Here is a 19,901-nt window from a genome sequence, read left to right on the forward strand (position 1 = left end):
CATACCAAAATATGTAGAGATAATTGCTCATTTAATACTGATAATGAAATGACTATGGATGTTAATCTCAAAACTAAAGTCAGAGAACAATTGTAAATGAGACATTTGCAAAAACAGAGACATAAAAAAAATAATGAAAAGTAAAATTTACAACATTAGAGTAAACTGTACAAAAATAGTCTGCAAACTAAAGCAATACTGATTGATTATTTGTCAAAACATTTTCTCTAAACTTGTATTTAGTAAGCTCTGTTTAACCCTAAACTTAGCCTAATTCAAAATCATTAAATCTCTTTGGCATTCCAGCTGAACGACTGGGGTTTCTCCTAGGAGGAGCAGGAGAAGAGATCGGAGTGGGCATTGGTCTTACAGGAGAAAGAGCTTGCGGGCATGGAGCGGGTTGCTCCGGGAACTCATCAGGGGGATCTTGTGCTGCGCCAGGCCCCAAGTCCTCATCCCGGACTGATAGTTCCGCTTTAACCGGTTTTAAATGTGAAGAGTTGCGGGTAATGGTATGACCATCAGGACCAGCAATTACCATGCTACCTCTAGTTTCTATGACAGTATACGGGTCTGGGTTATAAGGCGGTGTAAGCTTATCTAGCTTGCGCTGACTGACTAAGACATGGTCACCTTGAGACAGATTAGATTGGGTGGTGTGTCTTCTCTTGTCTGCATACACCTTCATCTTGGCCTTACTAACTGCATCATTGTGTGATAGGCGTGTAGGGACAGAAGTTGGTTCTAGTTTAGGAATCTCTGGGAGTCCTACATTCATCTTCCTACCAGTCAGTGCCTCGAAGGGTGATATTTGAGTAGCACTATGAGGTGTGGCCCTATAGTGCATGAGAAAGCTGGAAAGATTTGTTTTCCAATCACGGTTATCAGCAACAGCAGCACGGACAAACTTATTTAGAGTGCCCATGAATCGCTCAACCGTTCCATTGGCCTCAGGCCATAACGGAGTGATTCTTCGGTGCTTGAAACCACACGTCACAGCAAAATCTGCAAACTCATGTCCTTGAAACGGTGGACCATTATCAGATTTCACAACATCAGGATAACCATGGCGTGCAAATATGGCACTCAGCCTAGGTAATACAACTTTTGCAGACGTTGAATATACAATCTCAACCTCCGGAAACCGACTGTGTTCATCAATAACAACAAGCAAGTATTGACCGGATGGAAAAGGACCACCAAAGTCCACTGCGACTTCGGACCAAGGTTTCGACGGGAGAGCTGTTGGGCTCACAGGTTCACGTTTACTTGGCCCTGGATACGAAGCTTGACATGGAACACAAGCTCTGACAGTATCCTCAACTAGTTTGTCAATGCCAGGAAACCATACCTTCTCTCTGATCAGCTGCTTGGTTTTCACTATACCCTGGTGAGTATGATGAGCGAGTTCAACAACACGACGCTGCAGAGAGGCGTGAATTACCAAACGATGGTCACGCAGTATGACTCCATCAACAATAGAATACTCGTCTCTGAATTGAACAAATGGTGTAAGATTTGGGCTACCCCACCATCTACCACTTTGAATCGTAATCATGACCTGTTGCAGAATAGTGCACTCTTGCGTGGCACGTCTAACATCTTCTAAGGTCATGGCCTTTGGGACTGCATGCTGACTTATGTAAGCAACATATGCTTCTGCAGCATTGTCCCTATTTGGCTTGTCATGTGGATGTCTGCTCATGTAGTCAGCGGGATTTGTCTTGCCAGGACGATACTCCAAGACAAACTGGTACGGCATCAGGCGTAGACGCCATCGTTCCATAAGAGCAGAAGCTGGTTTCTGAGAGTGAACAATACCAACAAGAGGTTTGTGATCGGTGATCACCTTGAACTCAGATGCAAATAGGTACAAATGGAAGTGCTCGACACCATATACCACAGCTAGCATTTCACGATCAGTTTGTGAGTACCGTTGTTCAACATCAGTTAAGGCACGGCTTGCATAGCAGACAACTCTGCCTTCTTGAGTAAGTATGGCGGATACACCTACAGGGGATGCGTCAACAAGAACTTCGGTACATTTGTTTGGATCAAAATATACCATCACCTGTGCACTTGAGAGTGCAGATTTGAGACTCTCAAAAGATGTTTGTTCGTGATCGGACCATGACCATTGCACATCTTACCTTGTAAGTCGCCTCAAAGGCTCAGTTAAAGTTGCATAGTGTGGTATGAACCGAGCAACATACTGGACCATACCGAGGAACGACCTGACCTCACCTGGACTCTGTGGGGCTGCCTGACCAACAATGTCTTTGATTTTTGCTGGATCCGCTGAAATTTCCACATTGCTGAAAACATGCCCAAAGAAAGTGATCTTGTTAACAGAGAAAATACATTTTTCTTTGTTCAGCTTTGCACCACTGCTACTAAGCCTGTCTAACGTTAACTTCAAAGCTCGATCATGCTCCGCCTGTGACTTTCCATGAATGATAATATCATCAGACAAGTTCTTCGCACCTGGAATGTCAGACAACAAGTCAGCATTTTTTTCTGAAAGATCTCTGATGCTGCATTCACCCCAAATAACAACCGCTTATAACGCCTCAAACCGACATGCGTTGAGAATGTGGTGATGTATCGACTGTCTTCGTCGAGCTCCAACTGGTGATAGGCGTTTGAAAGGTCAAGTTTGCTGAAAACAACAGAAGAGTTAAGATCAGCCATCAGGTCTTCGACCGTTGGCATAGGGTGTTTCTCTTGTGAGATGGCCTTGTTGGCCTCCCTCATGTCGATACAGACGCGGACACCCTTAGACTTTTTGGGGACAATAACGACTGGGCTGACCCAAGGGGTCGGTCCTGAAACCGGTTCAATCACGTCGAGGTCCTCAAGACGCTTGAGCTCTGCCTCAACATCCTTACGTGCATGAAAGGGAATACGTCTATGACGCTGCGAAACTGGAGGCACCTCCTTGTCAATGTGGAGCTTCACCTTCGTCCCCTCGATCTTGCCCATCTTGCCATCGAAAAGGGGAGGGTACTGCTCTGGAACAGAACAAGCGGAAACAGAGCTAAAAGCAAAGTGGATGATGTCCAGTGATTGGGCAGTTTTTGCCCCCATCAGACAGCTGGAATGCCTACAGTCATTCGTTTTAACAACATAAATCTCTGATTTTATGGATTTGTTCTTAAATGACATCTCTGCAACAAAAAAACCTACGACATTTAATGGCGTTGACGACCCATATCAAATATTAAGGGTACAGGTTGTCTCAGTGCTTGTTTGGGTCTTAATTTTTGAAACACATCTTCATTCACAATATTAACACTCGAGCCTGTATCGACAAGGAATTCAATTTTTGATTCAAAAACCTTAACATGTACTGATGGCACTTTATCTTTGCTACTTAAGTTTAAGACATATTCATCAGAACTACCGTCACTTAGATGTTCTGGTTTTGGTGTTGTCTCCGTAGCGAAATGGTTTACTTTGTTGCATTTTCTGCAAACTTGTCCGATAGCAGGGCAACGTTGATGATTCTTATTGTTACCGCAGTTCCCACACTGATTGGTATCAGGTCGGACACCTCCTCTGTGCCCACGGGAATGTTGACTCTGACCGCGACCTCGAGTATGTTCGGAGTATGTATTGGAGCGACCACGACCACGACCCCGATGTCCACGGCCACGCTGGTGTATCGCGTTGACCTGCTTACTACTTGGCCCGGACTCCATCTCGCTCGCTCGGTTTTCCGATAGTTCCAAAGCACGCGCCTCCTCGATTAACTTATCTAGTTTATAGTTGTCCCGTAACGCCCGTCTCCTTATGCGCGATGATGTGCATCCCTGTATGATTTGGGACAGAATTTCATTGTCTTTGTCATGGAATTCACATGTGCTAGAGAGTGTTCGTAAGCGGGTGAAGAATGAGTCAATCGACTAGCCAGCTTCCTGTTTTGCCTGGCGAAATTTGTAAATGTCAAAACTCAAATTCTGCTTGGGCGTGAAATAGTTTTTGAAAGATTGGCAAAGCTTAGTATATTCGTCCGGCATTGTTCTACTACCTTCACCATTTGGGACTTCCTTGGTGGCCCCAATTCCCTTGTCGTCGTCCGAAAACGAGTCGAAGATGTCGTACGTTTCTTCACCACAATAGTGTAGCAGCAGTGCCTTTTTCCGTTTGTCAACGGTGATGTCAAGGGCGCACAGCAAGTTTTCTAACTTTTGGATCCATTTCTGCCATCTTATTCCTGCCGTATTTTGGCTTTCCCCGGCCGCATTTTGAACAACAAACGGTGGAAACGTTGGCAATTGCGTGGCCATCCTCGTCGCCAATTTTAATGTTCTGATTATTAAGCAAATAAGACAATTACTCAGCTCGTGAGTTGATCATGTTTATTTCTTGAAACCGGAACTAGCATGCATAATATTATATCCTCGTGAAAATCAGTAAGCAAACATATAATTAAGCAAGGCATCGATTGCGTCCCTTGGATAAACACTACAACTCTGACTATTTGTTACAACCTACGGGTCAGCCTCAAAATATATATCCATTTACGTCATGTACGGTGAATACCCAAACTGATTTAAAAAGAAATACAGGCTTTAATAATAATATTTCGACTTTGCCAATTAAACATGACAAAAAGAATCATAAAGGCTTACACATAGTCAGTTTAAATATTCAACACATTTTAAACAAGCGAGATGAGTTGAAATTTCATTTATTTCAGTCATTTCACATTGATATAATTGGTTTATGCGAAATGTTTTTGACACCCAGTGTACATGATAATGAATTAGTTATTCCTGGATATAGCTTTGTGCGCAAAGATCGCCTCGACAAAGGGGGCGGGGGTATAATTGTCTACATTTCAAATAAACTCTCATATGTAAGGCGATATGATTTAGAGTCCGACACTTTAGAATCCGTCTGGGTTCAAATCGCTTTACCCAGAAGTAAATCGTTTTTAGTAAACTTTGTATATAGACCTCCTGATTCTTCACAAAACTGGATAGATCTATTTGAAACTCAATGCAACAAGGAAGCAAGGATAGTGAAGTATATGCTCTAGGGGACTTTAACATCAATTATTTTCCAGACAGAACAAATAAATTCAATAATGCAAAATGGGAAAATTTTCTTTATAGTCAGGGTTGCTATCTTTTGAAGACAGGTGCTATTATCATCTTTCATTACTTGTTTTCAAAAGCATGAAATGTTTGACTCCTTCGTACTTCACAGAATTGTTAACATTTGCCAAAAATGAGCACTATAACTTGCGTTCTTCAGAAAACAAGGATCTTTTTGTTGTAAAACCTAGAACAAACTATGTCAAAAATACATTTGCCTATAAAGCAATGAAAATTTGGAATTATCTTCCTACATGCATTAAATGTCAAGATAAGCTACCAGCCTTTAAACATGCATTAAAAGGCTACTTATTGGCAGAATAATTCTATCACATGAACAAAAAATCTTGACACTTTATTTACTTCACATTATAATAAATAGTTCATTGTTTACATGAATTGTGTTAATGTACGTATATGACATTCTTGCAACAACTTGTAATGGATACTACCAAATATGTAAATATATTGATTGAATGTGTTTTTACTGAATATATCTACATTATTTACAGTATGAAATTATTGTAATTTATAATCATCATGTTAAACTGAGTTGTGTTTGTCGAAGAAATGTATGATAGTGATAGTGTGATTGTATGTTTTGTATGTTGCTTAATATGTAACTTAGTACATGTGTTTTTGTAATACTTTTTGTGTGAAGGCCATGCTGGAAATAAGTAGTATGTTTGTAATGATTGTAAACTTAGTATGTAACCTTCGTTAAATAAAGTTGTTGTTGTTATTATTATTATTATTATTATTATTATTATTATTATTATTATTATTATTATTATTATTATTCACCTTTTATTTGTACCGGCATGGGAAAACCCAGTTAAGTTAATTCCGGGCTATATATATTATTTCAGCGGATTTTTGACACCAGTACAATACCATCAATATGGCGTAGATCTATTATCTGTCCAATCTTAAAGGATCCTAAGTCGGACAAAAGAGTGCCCATGAACTATAGAGGGATTAGTCTCTTAGCTTGCATTAGTAAACTGTACACCTCATTTCTGAATAAGCGGTTGACTGGATACCTTGAAAATAATGACATTTTAGCCGACGAACAAAATGGGTTTCGAACCGATAGGTCGTGCGAGGACCATGTGTTTACTTTAAACAGCATTATTAAAAACAACACTCAAGTATATACTGCATTCATCGATTTGAAACGCTGACTATATTAACAGGGACATGCTCTTATACAAGTTACTTATTAACGGAATAGATGGCAAACTGTATAATTCAATAAAGAACATTTATACAAGTTCGGTTTCAACGGTCCGTATAAATAATAAACCGATAGAGTGGTTCAGCTGTTTTACTGGCGTCAAACAGGGCTGCAATTTGTCCCCGACATTATTTGCAATATTCGCAACCGACCTTGTCCGCGAGGTCAATGACCTTGACCTTGGGTTCCAAAAAAGCGACCGGAAACTCTCCATGCTTCTATACGCTGATGATATAGTCCTAATGGCGAAATCGGAGGAGGATCTTCAATCAATGCCAGCAAATCAAAGTGCATGCACTTCCGGAAGGGCAGAAGACAGCGCAGTAACTTTGTGTTCAGGATCGGAAATGATGTTCTAGAAACTATGGATCATTATAGGTACCTTGGTGTGATTTTTCATGAAAAATGTGACTACGCATTTAATAGTGAAGCATTGGGGAAAGGGGCCGGCCGCGCACTAGGGTCCATTATTAGCAAAATACACAATCTTAAAGACTTTGGTTTCAAATCTTTTGAAAAGTTGTTTAACTCATGTGTCACGCCAGTCATGGACTACTGTTCTTCAGTATGGGGCTTTAAAAAGTACCAACATTTAGACAACGTACAGCACAGGGCAATGCGGTACTTCCTGGGCGTCCATAGGTTCACCCCCATCCTTGCCATGGCAGGAGATACGGGCTGGCTACCGAGCACCTATCGGCGATGGCGGTCTATAATTCGAATGTGGAACAGACTTAACCTGATGAGCGACGACAGAATTACTAAAAAAGTGTTTAACGTTGAATATGCTACACACAATACTAACAATAACTGGTCAAATGAAGTTAAACAAGTGATGGACGTCTTAGGCCTTAATGACTACTTCGAATCTAAGTCTACGGTTCATTTATCTAAGGTTGATGATCTTCTGAATGACTTTTACGGTAGAAAATGGCAAACGGATATACAACAGGTTCCAAAACTAAGAACATACAGAGTATTTAAGGACACATTTAATGTTGAAAAGTACATCAGCTTAAATTTGTGCAAAAATGAAAGATTTGTATTGTGTCAGTTCAGGTGTGGAATTTTACCACTTAGGATAGAAACAGGTCGGTTTGTCGGTGAACATGTGGAACAAAGACTTTGTAGGCACTGTGAACGTTTGTCCATCGAAGACGAAAAGCATTTTCTGTTTGACTGCAGTCTTTATAGTGACTTGAGAAATACGCACTACAGCGATATTTTTAACCAGGACATCAACCTAAATGTGAATGAAAAACTAGTTCAGGTGATGTCTAATTATCCACGTAGGCTTGCCAAATTCCTGGTACATGCCTTTTTGATAAGAAGAAATACTTTGTATAGATAGACTTATATAATGCATGACGTAGAATGTTGCTATATATTTTATAATACATCTCCATGATAAGTACTAGCGTTATCGCACTGATGTCTTATTTATTACTATCTCTGACATCATAATTATTTTATTTCCAATTAGCTAATTTCCACGGCTAAACTATACTGAAATTCCAATATTTGCTATTGTTATAATAGTGCACATCATATACTCATGATATCTGAATGTTTAATATTCATATATGTCTGTTTTGTATTAGTATGCATTCTCTGAATTATTGTAACTTTTTTCTAATTGGTGACCTATAGGCCCATTGGGCCGGGTGTTATCTGTTTGATACTTAACTAATGAATTTGTATTATGTTTATACACATGTCACGGTAATAAACAATTTACTTACTTACAGATGCACATACCGACATACATACAGACAGACGCACAAACAGACGAACAGACAGACATAATAAAATATATTTTATAATAGATGCAATATCTATAAAACATAGCAATGCGTATTTTAATTTGGTCCGGTCCGGTCAGTCTTTTTATACCAACACAAAATAAGGAAAATTCCGAACGATTTCCCTAACAGTTCGGAGATTTCCGTTGGTCCGGATTTGGTCCGGTCAGGCCAGTTTATACCCAACCATTCTTTGCGCATGCAAAAAAATTGAAAGGAGTTATTGACCTCCGGGCCTTTGTTTATACGCCTCGAACTCGACAAATTACATTATTTCTTTACACCTTTTGCCAATTAGGTAAAAAAACAACAACATTTTTTTCAAAAGATAAATCGAAATCACTCTAACAGTAGTCAAAAAAGTTTCATTCTCTAATCCTAATTTTCAACAACACTTTTCTGTGCATACACTTACAATCGAAAGGCTAAAATCAATCATTTCCGTCTCCAGTACGATCTCATAAACCAATCACTAAAAAGACTCACACTATGTTTCATCGCAAATGGTGAAGAAATAGTGAAGTTATTTTTGTTTTAAGTCTTCATTCGAAGCAAAATATTGCCTTCCGACGTAGCATTTATGACGTAATTTATCACGTGGTATACACACACTGTGATCTACGGCCAATGTCGTTCGCACCGACAACAAGCGCAATCGTCTGAATGGTATAAATAATCCATTGTTAACATCCATTTATCCCATTTCAAACTATTCAAACTGAAACCTCCACTGGGTTCATAATCTATAATCTATAATACTCACATTATAATGATTGTTGAAACCAGGTCAAACATGCCAAATTTGATGGATGGAAACCCCTCCCGAACCCTCCCCTCTAAAACAAATTATGAATTACTGAACATTTGATTTCATTATATGTGCTGAAGTGTTTTTTCTGTAATTTCATTCATACATCTTTATCGCTTAAAGTATTCGCGAGTCATCTGCCCAACTCTGCCATGACAAAATATTTATTCAATAAACATTTTTTTTTAATTTTTAAACTGGGTTGATGTGTGTTTGGGTTAGGACCAGCCGCCAAGTTAGCTCTGAGTAGCAATATAAAGAGTTCCGGCTGCGGTGGTGTGTTTAATCACCTCACTGGGCATAATTACACCCAGGTTACCCATAATCGTGGCAGCAGTAAAATAACAGAAGTGCCTACATGTCGGCCTAAATGGTTAAAGGGACTGTGTCACAGACAAGCACCAAAAAAGGTTTTTTCTGTAACAATCTCAGGACACCCACTAGCTAATCACGCATATGGAATGAATTTTTCCTCAGGTCATCTTTTTTAATGGAAAAATATGAATTTACTTCTGAACTTAAATATGTTGTTAACTATGTGATACTTCAGTAAGTAAGTTTCAATGTATTGTACACATCGATGCCAAATTTATGCTATTTTTCGACAATTTTCATTTTTTTCGCTAATTTATCATCTGTGAGACAGGCCCTCTGTAAGTTCATTCGCACATCTTTATCGCTTAAAGTATTCACGAGTTATCTGCCCCACTCCGCCATGACAAAAATATTAATTCAATAAACATTTTTAATTTTTAAACTGGGCATAATTACACTCAGGTTACCCACAATCGTGGCAGCAGTAAAAGAGCAGGAGTGCCTACATGTCGGCCTAAATGGTTAAAGAGAGAGAGAGAGAGAGAGAGAGAGAGAGAGAGAGAGAGAGAGAGAGAGATTCTTTATTTCCTCCGATATGAAGAGATATGATACATTATAAACAGAACATAATACAAAGAAACATATTGAACAAAGATTTACATAAATTATATACAACAAACAAATATATATGATAGGAAGGATAACTATAAATAATACATCTAGTAATACTGTATGATAACTATGTACTAATACAGTGAATGAGACATAGTTATGTAATTTCATTTACCTTTCCCCATTCTACGACGTCTTATTGTTATTGATTTGTTTACATATATTATAATTTCTTGTTTATATTTTGAATTTCTACCGTGCTAGCCCAAAATAACCTAAACGACGAAAAGCGAAAGTCTAGGTCATAATCACGGGAGTTATTATTTGTTGTATCCGTATTTACACGGCTGCCAATCACGTGACCTTTGTTGTGATAAAGTAGAAAACCGAATTTATGCAAAGTCGACGAGCGCTGGTAAGTTTTCATGTTTTACATCGTTAATCAGTATATTGTGTCAACTTTTAACGGCCATGTTCTAGGGCACATTTTTCTTGACATTTTGGTATAGTTTTTCCTACAGTATTCCCAGTAGTTTTCTTAATTACTTTGCAGAAAGTTTTCAATCGAGAGCATGTGCCTCTGATTTATATGGTCAAATTGGCGAACCGATGTGTTTTTCCTCCAATATGTCATTCCTAGGGCAGTTCATACAATGAAAATTCAAGTAGAATGTCTACATGATATTTAAAAATGTACAGAAACGTTTTTTTTCCAGAACTACCCAAAATATAATAAAAATATACTAATTAAAAAATGATAAAGTAGGCGAACAAAAATAAGTGGATAAAGTAGGCTTACTGTTTAAAAAAAATATTAACGTAAATATATGAGACACCCGATTGTCTTTTTTCTGATGAAAAGTGTTGTTGCATATTCAACGCTTTATTACAGTTATGGAAGGTGAACAGAAGCTGTGTGCGGACTGCGAAAAAAGTTTCCAGAGCAAGTCAGGGCTGAGTCTCCATCGTAGACGACATCGAAACGACGCGACGTACCGATGTTGTGACAAATCTTTTTATACTGTCGCCGACTTCAAACGCCACAGGTTGACCTCTATTTTTAACTATATACAGCTAACGGTTCTGTCCACATTGTTATAAATGAGATTTGCATAAAACTAGTGCGTGCGTACCTTGATTTATTTTTCTACTCTGTGGTTCTCATGTATATAAACATGCTGAAAGATGTATCATTCAGAGTCACGATAAAACGGCAATTGGAAATGCATTTTGTTATCGGCTAAAAGTAATTTTATATATAATTGGCATTATAATTTCTTTAGCACTACTGTATTTTATTCTCATCTGCGTCATCGATTTTTCGAGTCTCAAAGTGGTTAAATCGAACCGTTCATTTCACATTTCTCTTCTATCCTTATGCTGTCAATGATAAATGTTCTATAGGTGCAACGGCCCATGGCGTGAGAAAAGAGGTTGCCTGTGCGATGTGTGACTCTCGCTTCGTGACAGAATGGGAGCTGAAAAAAAAACATTTGCGTACAACACATGGAAAGCGCCAGCTCAAGTGTGACGTTTGTGATCACATGTTTCACGAAAGATGTCACCGTCAAGACCATTGTGACTCTCATGTTGGACACAAGAGCCATGTTTGCGACTGTGGAAAGGCATACACGTTTGCCTTCGGGTTATCCAGGCACATGCGTAACTGTAAAGGATAACTTGTCAATCTGTGTCTTTTAAGTGATAATATAGAATATTTCATACTAATCGTATGAAAAATATAAGGAAGATATAAAGTGCCATAATCTTGTTTTGTTCTTAATTTTCAACTATGATCACATTTTGCTTGAGGTACTTACGTTTAATAAAAAAAAATTTGGGTTGCAATGCAAATTATATTTTTTCGATTAATGCAATGCGATAACTATTTTTCAAAAATTACTTGCATTGTTAATGTAAAAAATATAAAATATCACATTTTGCATTTTTAATTTATTTCTGATTTTGGATATATTAAATATTAGGAATACTCAGCAAAAAGTATGGTATTACTCCTGCTACTATACACACTTTGTTCCTAATTTTGAATATACTTTTTATTTATAAGTGATTGTCACTGTGATATGTTACGTTGATTCGTTAATCTTGTGATTCCTCTAATTATTCTGTGATAAAACATTATTTAAATAATAAAACAAATAAGCATTACTATGTTGTTTTTTTCGTTTTATTTAAGTAAAATGACGCAGTGAAAGAAATAGTCGATGGCAAATGTAAAAGTAAGTAAAGCTAAAAAGTAATAATGATGTGCGGTTTCTTCAGGATTACTTAATGACTCTGTTATTTAGGGAAATACAAATGATACACATAATTAATTTGATTACATATATTTCATATTTTGTTAGAAACAGGTCAATATATTGAAAAGAGAAAATACATGTTCATATATTAAATGAAGACATATAAAGAAAAATGCAAAACAATATATACAAATTTACAATGAAACACTATTATTGTTATCATCTAAGTAAACATGATGAACTTTTTAATTTTCGAAAACAAAAATACAGCAGTGTTACTCTACTGGATACGTTATGTTGAACATGTAAATTACAAACATAAAAGTTGTTTTTCAAATTGGAATTGTCTCGTAAGTCTTTTAGTCTAGGGAGTCGACAATTGTCAATTGCGAGTTTATTAATAGCCTTTTCTCCGAATTTCACTTGCCAATATTTAATTATAAAGTAGATTATAAGAAAAACATTGGTTCAAGGGGTATTTGAAACAATCTATTCTTAACAAAAATCAAGCATGTATCTAACTTATTCGTGTATTGTAATTTTATAAGAAATAATACGTAGACAGATATTCTTACAAAGATTCAAAACGATTGAAAAACATTGACTTTATGACATAGAATAAAATAATTAACGTAAAATGGTTAACAGCCCGTAAAACCGCAAATTAGACCGCCCGATGCAAAAACTGGAAAAAAAACATTAGAACTATTGAATGAAATTAATGTTAAACAGTTAACCGAACATAACCATTGGAAAAAAATGCTTCGAGCAAGTTAATGTTCATGTTGTTACAGTTTTTTTTAAAGATTTCAGTTCAATATTAACGCTGATTTAGGTCAACACTGAGGCTAGGATTAACACCAAACTAGTTGAAATTTCGGTTAACGGAACAAACAGAATATTATCGACGTTTACAAGTTATTATGTGTTGTTTTCGTCTAGTCCTCTTATTTTAGTGGGCAACATCTTGGAATAATTGCATCTCCCCTTTTACCATCTCACGCCTTATGCCCCTTTCTTAACGGCATTCCTTTCTGTTGATACATGTTCACATATCCATCGCCCTGTAAGTCTGTTTCGTCCAGTCAAATCAAACTGATGTTCTCTGTAAGAGATTGTTAGGTTTAAACAAAACCAAATAAAAAAATTAATGCGCCATTGATATTACACACTCATGTAAATTATATAATCGCGAAATGTTTTGTTACTTTGTAGGGAAAGAGACGGTTCATGTTTCAGGATTCGTTTTTTTTTACAATCACTTTCATTATCATATATATTGAAACATATATGAATACTCTCAATTTAAAGAAATGTGAAGTCTGTATCACCACAATTCGATTCCAGATTTTCATTTTGAGTGTTTTCAACTGTTTTCACCCTCTGTGATTTTCCGTCACCTTCAACCAGCTTTCACTGCTTTGCATCGTTAATAAGCGAGAGATGCTTTAAACAGCGGGGATCTGAATGGCGTTTAATTTGTGTTTTGAATGACGATTTCAACGAAAAGTCTTTTGCTTCCCCGTCTCTGTGAACCATTTTCTGGTTTCGGGATGGCTTTGCCACTTCCTTTCCGCCATATTTATTTCCTTAAACAAGGTTTCTTCCTAGACATACTGCTAAAAGTACTATATTTATAATTGACATGGTTTGTATTTTATCAATTAAATAGCGTTAGTGCTAACTATTACTGAAAAGATGATGAAGATGACGTAGATGTTCAAAACAAGTGTTTTATATTCATATTATATTCATATACTGTAATGGATTTTTAAATCATGTAATGTTTACAAAATCATTGAAGGCAATTTGATATTTCCATATTACTTATTCTTCAATTTAATAAATAGTATTTGTTCGCAAATTTATTTTTAATGACTGATCTATTCATTTTATCAGAAACTATGTACAGAAGCTTTAAGGTAAGCCTACTTTGTCCACATATTTTTGTTCGCCTACTTTATCATTTTTTAATTATTATCTTTTTATTCTTTTTTGGACATTTCTGAAAAAAAGAAACCGTTTTGTACACTTTTTGAATATCATTTCGACATTCTACTTGAATTTTCATTGTATGAACTGTCCTAGGATTGACATATTGGAGGAAAAACACATCGGTTCGCCAATTTGACCATATAAATCAGAGGCACATGCTCTCGATTGAAAACTTTCTGCAAAGTTATGAAGCAAACTACTGAGAATACTGTAGGAAAATTTATACCAAAATGTCAAGAAAAATGTGCCCTAGAACATGGCCGTTAAAAGTTGACACAATATACTGATTAACGATGAAAAACATGAAAACTTACCGGCGCTCGTCGACTTTGCATAAATTCGGTTTTCTACGTTATCACAACAAAGGTCACGTGATTGGCAGCCGTGTATTTATACAGGATCCTAATGTACTTCAGTATTATATTTTACCGTCTCCGTGGCCTTGTGGTTAAGCGTCCGCCTACGGAGCGGGAGGTCGTGGGTTCGATCCCGGGCCGCGTCATACCGAAAGACGTTAAAAGCTGGTACAAGTAGCTCCCTTGCCTGGCGCTTGGCATTTAAAGGGTAGTGCTTGGGAAAGTGGTGTACTCAGTACTGGTTCTACCCAGGAAAGTTGTATCCCGTGTATCGGTGCTTTACACCGAGCACGTTAAAGAACCAAGAGGTCTCTTCGCAAAGAGCTAGGGTATCGCACCCGGATTTCTTGTATCTCACTCTGTTTCTTCAAGTCTTCCAATGTCTGGATTTGACTGCGAATTGCTGTCACTTCTATCTCATGTCACTTATGGCATTTAAACACAATTTAAGTCGTGATGGCGTCACGGCGGGGTCAAGCCATAATGCAGCCAATGGGCGCGGGCAGACCTTGATAAACTCAAATAAACAAACTTCAGTGCCGCTTTGAAAGCCTTGACTCTAACTGTGTCCTTTATAGATAGCTGCGGAAAACAGCCCCTTTAATGGACGAACGAGTCTAGTCTGTGCAAGTTGGAACCAGCTACCTGTTTAACTCAGTTGGCAAGAGCGCCGTGCTAGTGTTCCTGCGGTCGTGAGTCTGAGCCCCACACCAGGCTCACTTTTCTTCTCAGGTTTACCATAAGCATGAACAATGATTTTTGATGAAAATCGAATGTTTTTTAGATTTTGTTATCACTACTTAAGTTTTAACATTTTTATTCAATACTTTAATTTGGGTCACGGACACTACGGACCATGAACATTACGGACCAGATTTAGGGACACTACGGACCAGATTTAGGGACATTACGTACCATCTAAAGAAACTTACGGACCATGATTTATAATGTTTTTAAACATTTTTATTTTATTTTATTCACTCATTGGTCTTAAATTTGTTAATAAATACTTGAATATGAGTGCTCAGTATGACAATTATCTTGAATGTAACTGAAAAATCCCATGAAATTCCAATGTTAAACATCAATTATTTTGGGAAATAAACTGTTTTTGGAAAATATTTCTTCTGTTGCTTTTAACTGATTTAACTGCCAATCTTTCAAATTTCGTTCATTATTTTTCTAAAAGTGGGTACCATTTGTTTTAAACGTGTTGCGTTTTTTTTTAAAAATGCCTTTACGTTTCAACCATTAATTTGTTATCTATGTGGTATACTATTGCTCCAGAATAATTATTAATTATTATTTTTGACAATTAGTGTTTTATCTATACATAATTAGGAAATAATGTTTGTTTTATAGATATGAATGGCAAACAAGATACAACTTGATAGTTCAAATGCATTTTAAAAAAAGTAAAACAATATATCCGTAATAAAAAAGTGAAATAATATTCTGTTTGAGGTGCGAAGAGATAATTGGTATTAATCTTTAAGTGTGAGAATTAGCGGTTGGGAAAGTCGGAACAAACCTTGTAGACGTATTTATAAGCTTGTAAACACACAATTCCAACGCCTGATACCTCTGTGGAATGTGACAATTCGCCGTAAGACCGTCTGTCTAAAAACACCGCTTAAGCCAGCATGGTTTTGCATACGTATTTAATATAAGATTAGTAATAGTTATTTTCATCCTAACCTGATTTAAATGTAAATAACTGAATTTCATAACATTTATAACTTATGTCGAGAGCATTACAGAGACATCAACGCCAGGATCATGGATGAGTGGGACTCATACGATTCGCGTAAGGTCACCTGCGAGGAGTTCCTGAAAAATGTTGGTGCCATCTTAGGCGGGCGATAAGTGTCTGGTCAAGACTGATGTTAGACAATGGACAGTATACATAATATTAGCAACATAGGTATGTATAATATTTAAACCTTATACCTTTGTATGCATGTATATAACTTTGTCTATTAAAATAAAAAAAAATGAAATTACATGTTTGTTACTTATACAATGTATTTAGAAATAAAAATAAGGGCCGAAACGTCTCGGTAATCAGGGGCCGAAACGTCTACGGGATGGGGACGATTTGGTAAGGGGCCGAAAAGGTAACCGTTTCTTGGCAGTCAACATTTAATAATGTTATTATTTAAGTGAGTACCAGGTATAGTCTTGTGCATCCACCTCTTATAAATATAGCACTGGTGCCTGCATAAGAAAAAACAAAGCAATAATTCACTGAAAATGATTTAATTCGCAATAGCTTTGATCACAGATTCTAGTCACTGAAATAAGTATAACAAGAGTATAATGAAAAAATACAGCAGATATTGTACAAAAACTGGAGAAATTTCGTTGTGTGGAATTTGATATCAAAACTATATTTTCAGCAATTTCAAGTCAATATCAGTTTATTTAACAAGATTTTTATGTATTTCAGTAAGTGTCACTGTGATTTCCGCTACTGAACGTGAGGTTGATGGGGCAATTGGATCCTGTCTGAAGTACGCTCAAGAAAGACAAGGAGGTGGAGGACGAACTGTTTACACACGTTAATTAGCCTACATCTCTAAACATATGAATTCACCATGTGTCATTTAATTTGATGTGCCTTTATCATTTAATAGTTTTAGTGTCTGTACAGATTTGTTGTGAAAATAATACTTGTACTTTCTCTGAGTTGTTCGTTAATGTATGTAGATAAATCCTGTGGTGATTCCTATAAAATCCTTTTACCTGTGTGGTATGCATGTTTATACAATGGATTTTGGGCGTTATAACGACGTTGTTCCAAAAAAACTTTTCAACCAATATACAACGTTTATCCAACGTTTGCAGGGAAATGACTTAAACGAAAAATTGGTGAAAATCAACGAAATGGCAAGACAGTTTACAAAAACATCTACTAAACGTCAAAAACAAGATTATGACACTCAATTCACACAAATTCATTTGAGGAAGGAGAATTAGTCTACTGTTTAGATAAAACAAAGCGTGTCGGAAGATCTAAGAAACTAGAACCAATATTATGGAAAGGACCTTTTGTAATTTCAAGGAAATTAAATGACTTGCTTTTTGAAATCAAAACAAAATCTTTAAAACCAAAAATTGGTCATCATTATAAGCTTAAAAAGTACCAGTCCAACATTGTGCCTGCGTGGGTGTATTAAATCTTTTCAAGAAAACAAGCTAACAAAATCTCAGAAAACCTTTCAGTTCGATACAAACCCAAAGAATCTTTCAAAGAATAAACTGGAACAAGAAAAAAACAAGTACGGCGTGGTTCAAGAGCTAGGAAGCAAACACGATTTTACACCAAGGAGATGTTCTTGAATATTGACACTAATACTGTCAATCGTAACAACTCGGCCATCTCCGGCAAGCTTCGAGATAGACCTCGTAAATAGTAGTAAGGATATACGAAAGTGCGATGCGGCTGCCGGCGATTAACACCGTTTTTAATCCGCGTAAAGAAGGCCCATTGTAACAACAAGGAAATGGATTGTGTTAAATTAAATGTGCTTGTTTAAGAGAAAATATTTATTGTAACCTTAAAGAATGTTCGTTTTATGAATATTTAGATGTTTCCTTATAGTTGAAGCACTCTATTTCCTCTAGAAAAATCGTGAGCACACAGAAAATGTACTTGACAGTCATTGAAATCAGAAATGATCATACGGTTCATGGCATGCATGAATCATTACATCGGATTAAATGCATGCATGGACTAAATGTCAACATTTTTTCAAAGTTATAGGAATACCCTATGAAATGTAAGTTTTAAGTCATACTTTGCCGTGTTATTTTTCACACCATGCCTTGCCATTAAAACAACATTACTATTCTGTAAAATCATTGATTGCCTTGTGCAGAGTTTTGTGGGTTGTGGTAGTATGGGTGTGAGCTGGTCACCCAGTCAGCTTTACCAGCTGAAATCTATGCATGCCTTCACTTCAGCATTATTGGGTTTGGGCTGCAGATTTTTTTTTTGTGTCAACAGTTCTGTGGGGTTGAGGTGGGGCGGTGACTATCCACGCAGTATGCTCAATTGTTAGAGTACCAATACAACGTTCATGTGGATATGCACCAGACAATTGTAACCACGGCCTCCTCAGGTCTGGGAAATAGTGGGGACTTTGACTTTCAGTACAGTCCACCCCGGCTAAAATCCCCACCTTGCGCGGACGATCCAATGGCAAAATCCCTGCCAAATGCCCCCACACCCCAGGGACTCTAGGTAAGGTCCATTCCACTCTATATTTTAAGCGAAGATAAAACCACCGCATTCAACCAGCACTGCAGGGCCACCTGATAGGTAAAAACACAGCCCATTTCCCCTGGTTAACCCCAGTATTCCCCCGGACCTGGGGTGGGGGGGGGGGGGGGTTACAATTGACTGGTGCACTAAGTTGACAGATCTTGTCTTAAAATTGTATTTGTTCAAGGCAGATCATGCTTCACTTTACCTCCCAGGCTGTGTATAAAAGCCACTCATTAGAAGTTTCCTTACACATTATACTTGTCTAAATCTATAATTATTAGTCTCAATATCTTTGAGTAAATTGTCATTTTTTATTAAAAACAACCAAAAGAGTAACTGATAAGATACTCAACTGATTTATTTTTTGTAAATAAAAGCCTTAAACAAATATTTAGCCAGATTACTAAGCTTTTCATCAATGTATACCAGACTTTTTTCAATAATACTTAATCTATTTTGAATAATTAGCCTTTAGATCACTCTTCACCAAATGACTCTTTTATGTCCAACTCCATAAAATGCAAACAAGAATAATTACAGTTTGGATCAACATGTCTCTTAATTTTATTTTTAATATTAGTCAAGTAATAACAGAGCCATGTGTATGCAATCCAATGTAAAACTTATGATAAATTAGGTTTTGCTCCCATTTTTACTTTCATTTCTGTGCCAAGCCCCTTATGATAAATTAGGTTTTGCTCCCATTTTTACTTTCATTTCTGTGCCAAGCCCTTTTAAGTGCATTGAGTCTTTTGGGAGACTTCACAATATTTCTGGCGCTTAATCCCCATATATGGCTTTAAGTTGCCATACAAATTTAAGTCTTCATTACAAAATATACTGTATGTCTCCACTTTAACCATAAACACACAATGAGAGGACTATTTAAAGCATTACCATGTGTCAGAATTATAGATCTTTCTTTACATTTTATTTTTCTAATTGTATTACCGGTCTCTTTAGCAATATCCTTGTGCCTCTTTGAGTACTTGGCTTGACAGTTTGGTTTTTAATACATTGTTTTGAATGTTTTATTTGTACACAACAATGATGATGATGATGATGATGATGACACTATGCTATGCCAAAACCTCAACAAATTTTCTTCAAACAAAAAAGGACAGTCATTCAGAATAACTTTTA

General features: G+C 36.8%; 1 protein-coding gene across 1 annotated transcript; it reads right to left on the reverse strand.

Annotated features, from left to right (window-relative positions):
* Positions 1-265: 265 nt before the first annotated feature.
* Positions 266-4,289, reverse strand: LOC128223212 (uncharacterized protein K02A2.6-like). Its single transcript, XM_052932503.1, has 5 exons — positions 4,031-4,289; positions 3,518-3,841; positions 2,577-3,011; positions 2,245-2,484; positions 266-2,010 (listed from the first exon to the last, which is right to left on the reverse strand). The coding sequence occupies exons 1-5, from the start codon at positions 4,287-4,289 to the stop codon at positions 266-268; spliced, it is 3,003 nt and encodes a 1,000-aa protein (XP_052788463.1).
* Between the last annotated feature and the right edge of the window lie 15,612 nt (positions 4,290-19,901).

This window comes from Mya arenaria, chromosome 17, assembly GCF_026914265.1.
Source record: "Mya arenaria isolate MELC-2E11 chromosome 17, ASM2691426v1".
NCBI classification, from domain to species: domain Eukaryota; kingdom Metazoa; phylum Mollusca; class Bivalvia; order Myida; family Myidae; genus Mya; species Mya arenaria.

Bases quoted from the DNA above. Each gene is read 5' to 3' on its own strand.
- LOC128223212 (XM_052932503.1), bottom strand. From the start codon at position 4,289: ATGGCCACGCAATTGCCAACGTTTCCACCGTTTGTTGTTCAAAATGCG. The intron at 3,012-3,517 runs GTAACAATAAGA...GTTCTGTTCCAG, and splicing joins CAATCAGTGTGGGAACTGCG to AGCAGTACCCTCCCCTTTTC. The intron at 2,011-2,244 runs GTGAGGTCAGGT...CATCCCCTGTAG, and splicing joins GGCAGCCCCACAGAGTCCAG to GTGTATCCGCCATACTTACT.